Below are 13,224 nucleotides of genomic sequence, written 5' to 3' on the forward strand. Positions count from 1 at the left end.
GGCACTAAACTGCTGAGCCACTCAGGCTGCCCACTTCCTAATTATTTATAATGGGAGTATATTAGTTTTATAATTTAAAGACTTTTCAAGAGTTACTTTTCAGGGCCACCTGGGTGGCTCAGTGGTTGAGCATCTGTCATTTGACTCAGGTCGTGATCCAGAGGTCCTGGATTTGAGTTCAGTATCAGGCTTCCTGTGGGGATCCTGCTTCTCCTTCCGCCTGTCTCTCTCTCTCTCTCTCTCTCTCTCGCTCTCTCTGTCTCTCACGAATAAATAAAATCTTAAAAAAAAAAAGTTGTTTTTTTTTTTTCACTGAAATACCACCCCAGACTTTTCAGTCTCTCTCAAATCTCTATCTCCTCTATATCCACTCTTTTCACTCAATTGCTGTTTCTCTAGCTCTGACCTTGGCCCTCTTCCTTTTTTTTACTATATACTTTTTTTTCAAGTGGTAATAAATAATTACCACTTAACAGTGACTTTCCTATCAGATGTTTAGTTCTGACCCTTTTCCTAAATTCCAATTCTATATTGCCTTTAACTTTATTTTCAACTACCTCAGAGTCCCCCAAACATACCCTTTTCTTAGGACAGTGTTTCTCAATCAGGTGATGCTTTTTGCCCCTTGCACCCTCCCCCACCCCATCTGGAAAAAAATTTACAATATCTGGAGACATTTTTACTGTCACTATTGTCACTAGTGGGATGGCCTTGGCATCTAATGGATAGAGGCCAGAGATGCTAAACATCCTACACTGCACAGAACAGCCACCTACAGCAAAGAATTATCTGGCCCAAAATGTCAACACTGCCAAAGCTGAGAAACCCTGTCCTAGTAGTATGTATCATAGTAACAGTGCACTGGTCAAAATGTTGGCTATAAAAATGCTAGGGTTTGAATCCCGACTTCTCCATTTACTAGCTATATGACCAGTTATAATACAAAAAACAGCCATATTTACCAGTGCCTTCTATGTGTAAAGTTCTTTAAATGCATTTTCCCTAATCACTGCAAGGCAAGTATTATACAGAAGAAGTTTAGCGATGTCAAGTGGCTTGTCTAAATTCATTACAGCTAGTATATGCCAAAAAAACAAATTAAGGCTGACGTCTGGTTCCAAAGTCTGGACACTTTTTAATATTTGAGATTATTTTCAAGTAAAAGCTAGAGAAGCCTTTGGCCTACCTAAAAAAAAAAAAAAAAAAAAAAGTTGAGTCAACCAACCACATAACTTTGGGCATTCATATCACTCCAGGACTCCATTTGCTCTATTCAGCAAATATCTATTAAGTACCGATTCTTGTATTAAAGATACATGTACAAGGGAGAGTTACTAGGTTGTTTGTGGTAGAAAACATGTTGCTAGAAAAAGAAAAAAAAAAGAAAACATGTTGCTAGGCATTCACATGTAGCAAGTTGGAGGAAAAAGCCTTAAGGATTCAAACATAGATTGAAGTGTGAATCTATATTTATGAGTGTTGAAAAGGGCACAAAAGGACACTAACGCATCTGTTAACACTGGTTATTGCTATTGGAAATCAACTATAAAAAGGCCAAACTTAAAACATTGTACATATTATGCTAAAACAACAAAAATCTGAACAAAAGTGTCCCAAAATCTTTTGCAGAGGTAGAATTTCAAGTGGTGACACCTGTTTAAACAACCTCATGCTAAACACACACCTCTTCGTGTAAGGAAAACATAGTATTCAACTCTTACTATCTCTCTCCTTATATAAATTCTATATCTAATAACCCTCTTATATAAACTCAATTTCAAATAATGCATGGAATAGGAAAGAGAAGCAGTACACAAGAGACCTAAGTTCCAATCCCAGCACCGCCTTAAAATGCTTAACCATGAGCAAGAACATAATGTCTGAGCCTCACTTTCCTTATGTATACAACAAGGGTACTCCCTGCTTTACCCAATCCACACAATCCTTGTGAGGTATACATTATAAAGAATCCCTTAATGCAGACTCCTTAACATATATTAACCAAAAAGATGGGGGTAGGGTGGGGGAAGGCTTTAAAAAGTTAACAAAATGCTGCTATTTTACAAATACCTTTTATGGTACTAGGTCCTGGCAAAGACAGAAAATAATAAACTATTGTCATAATACTTAAGAATATCACCCAGGGGGCTCCTGGCTAGCTCAGTCAGTAGAACATGTGACTCCTGATCTAGGGTCCTGAGTTCCAGCCCCACATTGGGGATAGAGTTAAAAAAAAAAACAAAACTTCACAACTAGTAGGAAACAAGTATATATAATTCAAAGACAATGCACTGTGCATAATTTGCATACGAAAGGTACACTGGAGAGCCTTCTGGAAGTTAATAAGTAGGAGAGACCATTGCTATCTTTGCTCATCAGAAACTTTCATGGATACATAAAAAAAAAAAAAAAAGAAAGAAAAAAAAGAAACTTTCATGACTTTCATGGATAACTGGACTGCATCTTAAATAGGATGAGCACAGAATCTGTCATCCAAACCAGAACACTGCTCCAAAGTGAAAGGAATATATTTTAAATGTTTGAAATACTTAAGTATTGACAAACATAGTTGTATTATGATACTGGTGGCTCCATAATAGTTCTATTCCAGAACTAATTTCAAAATTAACTTTCTTAAAAATATACTTGGAACATTTCTCCCCAAGAAAAATACCCGGGGGGGATGCCTGGGTGGCTCCATGGTTGAGCATCTACCTTTGGCTCAGGGTATGACCCCAGTCTGAGGATGGAGTCCCCCTGTGAGGAGCCTGCCTCTCCCTCTGCCTGGGTCTCTGCCTCTTTCTGTGTGTCTCTCATGAATAAACAAATAAAATAAAAGAAAGAAAGAAAGAAAAATACCCAGGGAAGGACCCTCCCTGTTGCCAGTGCCTAAAATGTAATGCTATCTTCCAACAGTTTTGACAATCTGTCATTCCCCTAACCACACCAAGTCTACCAGAAGCAAAGGCATGGCCCCAGCCTTTGTACCTCCTACAAAAAATAGTCCCAGGTATCTTCCCTAACCATGTCATTCCATGTTATTTATTTAGTGATGTGACCAAATAGGAAAAAAATGAATTGTGGGCACTCAGTAAGCCCTCCAAAAACAAGGACTAGATGCAACTATTTGGGAACCTCAAGTTGGAAAGCTGTTAATTTGTATCTCTAATGAGAGGGTTCCATTTTGGGGACCCCAACAATTATAAGCAGTACTCCTTTCTAGGGGTAGGTACCAGGTGCACCGTCGTAAGTATACTTGTATTTCTTGTGTGAAAGCCAGGCATTAACTTGCCTCTCTCCTCAAAACAAAGTAACACGTACCTCAAGAGAAGTCATAACAAACTTTCATGTCAAGGAAAAACTATGTTGGCCTCCAAAGTCATTCAGATTTGTCTCAACCCCGGGGCAGAGTTGTGGATAATGGAATTCTGCAAGACTTTTTCCTTGCAAGCCCAGGAGGAGTCCATGCAATCACTAACACACCCAGCCATGCCTGAGCTAATGCCTTAAGCCAAGATGAAATGTCAATACTTAAAAATATAAGGAGAAAGCCACTGCTTTCTGTTGTAAACACTGTAAGAGATAAATTAAACAGATCTGGTGCCAGTCCTGTGAGTAATGTCAGATTAATCAGAGTAGCTGAAGGAAAGGTATATTTGGTGTAGAAAACAAATGGATAACGTTGGGAGACAATTTTCACTGAGTTTCTCCTGTTTCTGCTTGTCCTCTGAGAGTTCTGGACTATCTTTTCAAGGATGTTATTTTAATAAACAGACTTGATAGAGATAGTATCTTTTACTGGTGCAGAGGCAAGATATATTTGCTGTCCACTGGATCTTCCTAAAGCTAAAGACTGAACAGCGACCTCTTTAATAAAACTGGGAGTTCCCTAAGCTCAGGTTCCTTAGCTATGACATAGATTCATGCAGCAACATCCACCTGGATCCACTGCCACTCCTGTCGACTTGTAGGAAGACAAAGGAACCAATGCAAACGTGAATCTCCTGCTGCTTACTGTGCCAAGAGTAATACAATTCTTTATCTCTTTACACTTGATCTTAGCCAAAAGGCCAAGAAGTGATCTTTATCTCTTTATCAATATGTCAAATAATACAATCCTTTATGAGATAGTGCAGGCTAACTTGTTAGCTGGTAAACAGGGTAAAATATAATAGTACATATTTCTTAAGAGATATTGGATTGTATCAAATGCTTTTTGTATCTACTGAGGTAATCGTAGTTTTTCTTTAAGTTTGTTAATATGGTAAACCACATTGAATCTCACATGTTAAAACACTGAATTCCCATGAATTCATAACTGAGTGGGATTTATATTAACCTATATTAATTATTATAACGTATAAAACCTACAGATTATTATAACCTATACTAATTGATCTATATTAATTGTCCATTTGCTAAAATTTTGTTTAGAATTTTTGCATTTATGTTGATGATGGAGTTAGGTCTGTAGTTTCCTTTTCTTGTAATGCCTTTGTCTGGATTGGGTGTTAGGATAATGATGGCTCTCAGAATGAGATGGGAAATACTTCTTCCTCTCCATTTTTTTTTTAAGGAAAAGTTTTGTGTAGAACTGGTATTAGTTAATCCTTAAGTATTTGAAATAACTTACTAGTGAAGCAATTTTGGCTAGAGTTTTCATTGTGGGAAGATTTTAAATTATAATTTCAATTCAATAAATACAAGGCTATAGAGGTTATCTATTTCTTCTAGTATGAGCTTTGGTAATTTTTATCTTTAAAGATATTCATACATTTCACCCAAGTTGTCAAATTTATTAGCATAATGTTTAGAATATTCCCTTATTATCTTTTTAATCTATAAAATCTATAGTGGTATCCCCTCTTTTACTTCTAAAATTGGTCATTTGTGTCTCCTCTAGTTTTTTTTTTTTTTTTTTTTTAAGATTTTATTTTCAAGCCTACAAACCAGGGATCGAGTCACTTGCTCTACTAACTGGGCCAGCCAGGCACCCTCTCCTCTCCTCTCCTCTCCTCTCCTCTTTCTAATTACTCTGACTAGAAGTTTATCCATTTCATTGATTTTTGAGAAATCAGCTTTTAGTCTCCTTGATTTTTTTCCACCACTTTATTGATTTTTTCCATCTCTTTATCTTATTTTGTTTCACTAATTTCAACTCTGATCTTTATTATTTCCTTTCATCTGCTTACTTCAAGTTTCATTTGCTATTCTTTTTCTAGTTTCTTGAAACGAAAGTTGGGGGTCATTGATTTGTTGTACGAAAAGTAAATGCAGTCCCTGTTATTCCATCTTGGCTGGAAACATAAGTTTACAGCTTCTGTTTTTAATCAGTAGACTATCACAGTTTATTTCAGTGCATTTATGAATTATGTGTGTACCACAGCAATTAAAAGTAGAAGTTCCGTTCCATCAGTTTCCTAATAAAAACTTTGTTTTGGGGGGTGCCTGGGTGGCTTAGCCAGTTAAGTGGCCAACTCTCAGTTTCATCTCAGGTTGTGATATCGTAGTCATGAGATTGATCCCCAAGTCAGGCTCTGTGCTCAGCAGGGACTCAGGATTCTCTCCTCCTCTGCCCCTCCTCACACTCAGGTGTGCACATGTGAGTGCTCTCTCGTTCTCTCTCTCAAATAAATAAATCTTTAAAAAAAAAAAAGAACTTTGTTTTACCATGGATTATACTCCACTAAAATATGTATTTATATATTCATCGACTCCACAAGTAATTTCCTCTCCAGTGAAGAAACTTTTAAAATAAACTTACAATAGCATTCATGACACAATAAGATTGTGCACTTTTTAAAAAATGAACTTCAAAAAGCTTTTTAAATCCATGAATTGTGTAAGAAAAAAATGGAAATGATTGGAATAAACTTATGTTCTCTTTGAAGTATCTGATGATGATATACAACTTGTATCATTTAACTTTTTGCAACATTTTTCTGCTAATAAAGCCAACCTATTAATAGCAATTGCTTCACTTTCCATATGTGTCAGTGCAAAAAAATGCATTTACATATCACCCTCTTTAGTACAACTTTTAATCATTTTGAATTATAAGTTTTCTATGTATATAGGACTGAAAAACAAACTTGCCTAGTACACTGTTTCTTAAAGTTAACATTAATGTGAAAAGAGTTAAGGTGTTAAAGGTTAAATTTCATGGCTAAACCTGCAGACATCTCAAACTAAAAATCCTAAAAGGAACTCATTTTCTTGTCTATCAAGCTTGTTCATCAAGCTTCACCAGTCACTCAGGCTAGAAACCCTGGAGCATTTTCACATTTCCCCCTACATCCGGTCAGTGGGCTGTCCTGCTGGTTTAAATAAAGCAAAATTATTACAACTACTTCCTCCTCTTTAACCCACTACTTTAAGTCAAGTTCATCATCTGACTCCAATCATTTTAAGAGACTTCTAGCTTCTCTCCCTTCATTTCACTCCAGCCCGCATACCACACATGGTATAAACCTTTTCTAATTATAAAAATGTCATTTCGGCATTCAATTATCTTTGACAGCTAAGTCCCCAGTGACGACAGGGCAATCCAAACTATACAACTCAGCATACAATCTTGCCTCAGTTTACTTTTCAGCTTCAGATTGAAATATTTCCTCGTCTGTTACATTATGTGTTTTTTTTTTTTGTCACTTTGCTGTTTCCTACTGCATATACTTTACGTTACTGTGTACGTTTTCCCCTCTGCCTGTGCTCTTCCGTGACCTGTGTCCCCTTAACGTTTCTGCACATCCTCTTGCACAGCAATTAACGCACCGTATTCCTTCGTCGGATCTTTAGAAGAGCAGTCATGGTTTATTCACCCTGAAAATTCCCCAGCCCTACCAGGGTGCCCGAAGATACAGTAGGCAAACAATATTATACTCGATAAATCACATCCCTAGCATGCAGCTATGCGCAATTGACAGTATCTCTACCAACGTTTAGTTTTTAATCCCCAGTAAAAGTTTTAACATAATAGCTAGAATTAATAATACTTGGGAGAAATGCAGCCGTGAAATAAACCTACTGCCCAAAAGAAAGGATGAGAACAAGAAGGACAATAAAGTGTCTAAAAAGGCCGAATATGCTGACTATTTAGGATGTGAGACAGGGAACACGGCCAGAAAAAAGAAAACTGAGGAAAGCATGTGGCCTCTGGTCTAGAGCACTAGCTCAAGAAACCACACTTTGCCGGAAGTCAAAAAAAAAAAAAAAAAAAAGAGAGAGAGAGAGAGCGGGGGGAAGAAGTAGCTAAGTGGCTCGTCAGCGCCGGGCGGTCGGCGTGCGCGACCGCCGCGGAGCCCTTCACACACGCGGTGCTGTGGGCGCGTCACCAGCCTCGCCCGCCGCCGCCGCCGCCGCCGCCGAGGAGGAGGAGGAGGAGGAGGAGGCACACCCTCGCTCTTCCCGCAGGGCTGACGGCCTGAGAGCCGGCGTCCAGGCTCACCTGCCGGGCGCGGGGAACGCTCCCAGGCGAGCGACCCTGCAGAGGGGAAGGTCTGCGCGCGCGGGGGCGGGGGCGCGGCGGGGGCGCGCTCAGGTCAATGAACAAGTGGCTGAGCGCCGAGGCCAGCGGACGCCACAGCGCGCAGGACACCTACGACCCCCGCCCCCGTCCTGTGGCTCCGATCCCTGCGGAAACGCCAGTGCCCGGGGCGGAGGAGCGGCCGAGAGCCCTGCGCGATCCAGGCTGCCGGACTCGCCTCCCGTCAGACGCGACGCGGCGCGGCGGTGGCCGCCGAGAACCACTCCGTGTCCGGCCTGGGCCTCCTCCCGTGACCCCCGGCCCGGGACGGCCCCCCTGGCTCTCACCGAATCCTTTAATGAGCTCGGTGAAGACCCCGGGGTCGCTCTCCATGAGGCACCACTCCCCGGCATTGCCCGTCATGGCCCCGGCCACACACCGCCCGCTCCGCCTCAGGCCGCGGCCGCCCCCCGCACCAGCTGCCGCCGCCACTGATCTCGGCAAACCCGCCGCCGAGCTCGTCAACCCCACGTCACCCCGCCTACTTCCCGACAGCCTCCGGGCGCCGTCACCTGCAGCGCGACGGAGCGCAGGAGGACGCTCTAGCCACCCAGGGACGGCGGAACTCGGCCTGGGCCGTGCGGGACCCGTAGCGGAGTCGGAAGGGGCGGGGCCTATGAAGAAAGGGCGGGGATTCGGGCGCCGGAGGAGGCCACATCCGGGATCCTGGCCAGTCGGGGGCGGGGGCGGGGCCCCGGGGAAGGGGCGGGGCTCGTTCCCGGGAGCCCAGCCTGGAGTCCCCGGCTGCGGCGGCGGCGGCGGCGGGGCTGTGACCGGCCGGGGGCTGCTGCGGCATCTTCCCGTCGCCTCCCCGCACCGCGCGGGGCTTCACCCGGTGGCGCTGCGGTTCGGAGGGCCGCCAGGCACAGGTGAGGAAACTGCGGGAGGCCGACCGGGGCCCCTTTGTGCGGTCTGAGCGTCCCCGGGCTCGCGCAGGATTTGGCGGATCCGCTCACCCCGCATCCCGGCGCCTGAGGCCGGGGCAGGCGCTTGGCCGAAGCACCCTCGATGGAGCCTCCGCGGCCGGGCCTCGCCGGAGAGCGGAACGAGCCCCGCTGCGGGCACAGCCTCGCGGGGCTGGGCTCGGGCGCCCCGAGGGCGGGCCCTTCCCAAACCCCGGGCCGCTCCCCCCCGGGCTTCCATGGCTTCCCGCAGGCCGGCGTCGGGAGGCCCTGCTCGGGCTTTTACTCCTCCTCTTCCTTCTCCTCCTCGCGCGGCTTCTGCGCCGAGAGGCGTCGCCCCGGATCTGGGGATTGGGGAGAGGGATCTTTGTGGGAAGACAGAAGGCGAATTTATCCTGGAGGGAACGACCCGGGGAGGGGAGAAAGGCCTGCCCTGCAGTCCGCGGGGGTGATCGACAAGTGTAAGGGGATGCGATGCCGCAGCGACCGAGGTCGAGGAAACGTAGCGTATTACTCTAAAAACCTTGGTCGTGTTTCTAAGATTAAATGGGGAGTTCGGCAAAAAAAAAAAAATGCCTATTTTCGCTAAACCGTGACGTCGCCCTCATTCAGCAGGCTTTTGCAGCAGGCTAAGTGTTGAGATTGAAGTCTTGAGCAGCGCGTGTGTGTTTCGGCACCACCGCTCCTTGGAAGCTCTGCGTTCCAAGAAGGGCCTTCCGAGTCCAGAAAAGATGACTGGATCCGCGCTTCGCGCACCGGTGACCGGTGCCTCGGAGGGTAGCGAGCACTGTGTTGCGGATTATGGGAAGCCACACATAAAAGTGACAAATAATTACCGAGGGAAACAACAGCACAGTTTTTGTATTAAAACCAGCATGGCTGTGGGGCGCCCGGCTGGCTCAGTCGGTAGAGCGTGCAACTGCTGACCTCCGGATTGTGAGTTCGAGCCCCACATTGGGTTTACAAACTACTTAAAGAAAAAAAGGGGGGGGGGGCATGGCTGTATTATGGAGTAGAAATGAAAGTTTGTATCAAGTGTTTGATTTTTTTTTTTTTCTTTTAATTTGAAACTTCTTTGAGGTGTCGAATTAGACAGAGGAGACTCTGGGAGTTAGAGGAGGTGGGGAAGGACTTCTGTTCATTAGCTGTTCCTGAGCAGACTAAAATGGAAAAGTTTGTGAGGCAGAGGAGTCTAGCTGTATTTCCTTAATGAACCATAGCTAAAATGACTGTCATTGGAGCCCAAAGCTGTTTGTGATCATTTGTGGTATATTTTGATCTGTAATATTGCCATGAACTTAAAGGGTCTTCTGTGCTGAATAAATACTCAGAACTAACATTCATTTCATATCCAACTTAACATGGTGCCTATTGAAAATTTAGCCCTTGACACAACCTTGAAATAACCAGAAAGGAGGGTTAAAATTTCTTCATTTATGCTAAATTCACATAAAAATCCAGATTTCTGGGTCATCTGGGTGGATCAGTGGTTGAGCATCTGCCTGGGCTCAGGTCGTGATCCCTGGGTCCTGGGATCCAGTCCCACATCAGGCTCCCTGCAGGAAGCCTCCTTCTCCCTCTGCCTGTGTCTCTGCCTCTCTCTGTGTGTCTCTCATGATTTAAACAAATAAAATCTTTAAAACAAAGCCAGATTTCTGGGTCTTTGAGAAAAATGAGAAGGTTTGATAATACAAGGTCCATACTTGCATGGCTACCAGTTGGCTGAAAGTACATGCCTTAAGGATGGAATGCTGTCATGTTTGCCACAATTCCTCACCACTTTTTATTGCATCTCATTTGATTTGATCAACTCAGGTATACTACCAGTCTGAATGATACAGTATGAATTTGTGGCCCCAGTTTTTAGAGTATTGTGTCTTTTAGATTGTCTGGCACTCTCCTAGAGGTATGTCAGCTTTGTTTTTTGTTTTTTAAATTTAATTTACTCATGAGAGACACAGGGAGAAGGGCATATACACAGGCAGAGGGAGAAGCAGGCTTAACTGCAAGGAGCCTGGCGCGGGACTCCATCCCAGACCAGGGATCACGCCCTGAGCCAAAGGCAGATGCTTAACCGCTGAGCCACCCAGGTGTCCCTTATGTCAGCTTTGACTTCATTTAAAAAGGATTAAGCTGTAAAACTTGTTTGACCTCTTGGGATGAGAACATTTTCAAATAAGAAATGATCAAGAGACTTTGGAAAGATACTCAAATGTGTATGTTAAAGAGAAACAGGAACTCAAAACTAACATTAGTATACTATTAAAAGATAACTGAGTGTTTTTCTAATGAACACAAAACAGAAAGAAGTATTGTGTATTAATTACTAGTGTTCAAAAATAATTACTATTGTTCATTGATTTTGCATTTAATATTAACAGAGAAGTGGGCAATATATATAAAATGGCCACAACCAATTTCAAATTATGGCCATATCTGTAAAAATACTATGATCTGTTTAATTCTTGCCCTAAATTTTGGGGCACCTGAGGGACTCAGTGGTTGAGGGTCTGCCTTTGGCTCAGGTCATGATTGTGGATTCCTGGGATGGAGTCCAAAAAAGGGCTCCCTGCAGGGGCCCTGCTTCTCCCTCTGCCTGTGTCTCTGCCTCTCTATCTGTGTATCTCTCATGCATAAATAAATCTTAAAAAAAATATATTCCCTATATTTTAATTTATGGAAGTTTGAAACAACTTTAGTTATGTTAAAGTCTTTGGAGTGGTGTGCTTTAAGAATGCTGGATAGGACAGGACAACCCAAAGAAATAACTATCTTTGTATTGTTAATCTGGATTTACAACACTCCATTATTCAGGAGTGGATTAATTGACGACCAGGCTCTGACCTCACCCCAACTGCCTTCTTAAAATCACTGACAATGGAGCTTAATGCCTTGAGGAGGGAGATGATGGGAGTTGGGGAAAGAGGAAATTAAGGTCCTGTTTATGTCTTGTGTGTATCTCAAATTGCTTTCTAAAGACAAATATAAAAAATACAGAGTTAAATATCATTTGAATATTTATTTAAATAACTTCCCAGATGTTTTAGTAAGTCAACCTTTAGTTTTCATTTTTTAGTCACAGATTTTTGAGATAGAATTTGTGTGACTTGAAATTCACTATTTTAAAGTATGCCATAACAGTGAATTTTAGTATATTCAGAGACTTGTGTTGATGTAGCAGACTGGGTCCATGGACCCAAATGGAGTTCTACAGGACCAGCCAAGAGGGTCCATGGCTTTACAAAGGATAGAAATCAAACAAAAAACTCAAATCTCAGTTTTTGCTTGGGATGTGGGGTTTGTGATGTGATGTAATGAGGATTGTGATCTGGTGTACAGGTCTTCTCAAGCATCCAGAAATTGATCAAAACAGGGATGAGTGCTGCTCAGGTGTCCTCCTAATTCACTTATGCTCTGAAGCCAGGAGGCTTGGCATCAGAGTGTCTGAAGTCAATGGTCTGCAAAATGTACATGACAACCTTGCCCTGTCACTTCTATCGATTGTACTGGAAAACTCCAAAGAAATCATTAACTTCTAGACCCTTACAAGAAGGGCATACATTATTTGTACTAAGTATAAGGCAACACAAGTGTAAGGGGGGTGCAGGTCCTAGCAAGAGTAGATGCAGGAAAAAGAGCAAAAAAAAAAACCAGTTCTTCTTGGAGTCCCTTCAGTTTCCCTATCTCAGTGTAACCATCACCACCATCTAATTTCAGAACATTTTTCACCACCCCAAAAAGAAACCCTTATTGTTGTGCCCAAGATTGCGAATCCGAGAAACCACCAAGGAGCCAGCACCAATGCAAATACAGGAGGGTTTATTTACAAGCTCCAGCTTGGGTCCAAGTATACCCGACACAGTGGAGCAGGGACTTGGACCCCGAGGTGGGTTTCAGTTTAGTATTTATAGGCTGGTCTAGGGGATCTTCAGAAGGGGTGGAGGAATTTCTCAAGTTCTGTTTACATTTTCATGTGGGGCTTTCAAGGCTGTTGAGCTCTGTTCTTATTCTAATAGGGCCTTCCTGCCCTTGGCTTGGGCTCCTGTTCTCATTCTAATAGGGGCTTCCTGCCCTTGGCTTTGGGCTCTATTCTTATTCTAATAGGGGCTTCCTAGGACATTTAGCTGCAAGCTGTTTTCTTCCTGTAACTGAAGTAAGGTAAAGTTCAGCTCTTATTCACAGGGGCCTGGGATGGCTGCATTTGTGATAATGCTGAACTCAAAGTGGAATGGCCTTAATTTTCTCGGCCTCCACACTTACCACTTTGGAGAACGGTCTGGCAGTTCTTCAAAAGGTTAGAGTTCCATATGATCATCATTTTGCATTGCCACCAGCAGTGTATGAGGCTTCTGATTTCTCCAGATCTTCACCAACACTTACATTGTCATTTTGATTGTTGCCATCCTAATGAGTGTGAAGTGGCATCTCAAGTCAGTTTTGATTTGCATTTCACTGATGAGTGGTGTAAAATGTTGGGGTTCAGAAACAGTCAAGAAAGAATTCTTGAGGTGTCTTAAGTGCAGAAAGGATGATGTTTATTAAAACACAGGGACAGGACCCATGGGCTCAAAGAACTGCACTGGGATTGTGAAGAGTGGCTGATTGTATACTTTCAAGTTGAGAGGGGGTTAGGGAGAGAGTAAGTCTCTCTTTTTTTTTCTTAACCTTTTATATTTTATTTTTATTTTTTTATAAAGATTTTTATTTATTTATTCCTGAGAGACACAGAGAGAAGCAGAGACATAGAGGGAGAAGCAGGCTTCTCAGTGGGAGCCCATTGTGGGCCTCCATGCCCCA

At 43.2% G+C, this 13,224-nt stretch overlaps 2 protein-coding genes across 4 annotated transcripts in view; one reads left to right on the forward strand and one right to left on the reverse strand.

The window, feature by feature from the left end:
• Positions 1-8,003, reverse strand: part of UCHL5 (ubiquitin C-terminal hydrolase L5) — a 46,745-nt gene extending 38,742 nt beyond the window's left edge. For 2 of the 3 annotated variants that reach the window (XM_041773843.1, XM_041773842.1), the window contains exon 1: positions 7,813-8,003. In XM_041773843.1, coding sequence (XP_041629777.1) covers positions 7,813-7,888 — 76 coding nt within the window. In that variant the 5' untranslated portion in view covers positions 7,889-8,003. The remainder of the gene's footprint in view (positions 1-7,812) is intronic. The other variant, XM_041773845.1, reaches the window with a different exon arrangement.
• Positions 8,004-8,204: 201 nt separating this feature from the next.
• RO60 (Ro60, Y RNA binding protein) overlaps positions 8,205-13,224 on the forward strand; it is a 28,262-nt gene continuing 23,242 nt past the window's right edge. The window contains exon 1 of the mRNA XM_041773840.1: positions 8,205-8,394. The gene's annotated coding sequence lies outside the window, so the exon portion shown is untranslated. The remainder of the gene's footprint in view (positions 8,395-13,224) is intronic.

Source organism: Vulpes lagopus, chromosome 11, assembly GCF_018345385.1.
Source record: "Vulpes lagopus strain Blue_001 chromosome 11, ASM1834538v1, whole genome shotgun sequence".
Lineage (NCBI taxonomy): Eukaryota > Metazoa > Chordata > Mammalia > Carnivora > Canidae > Vulpes > Vulpes lagopus.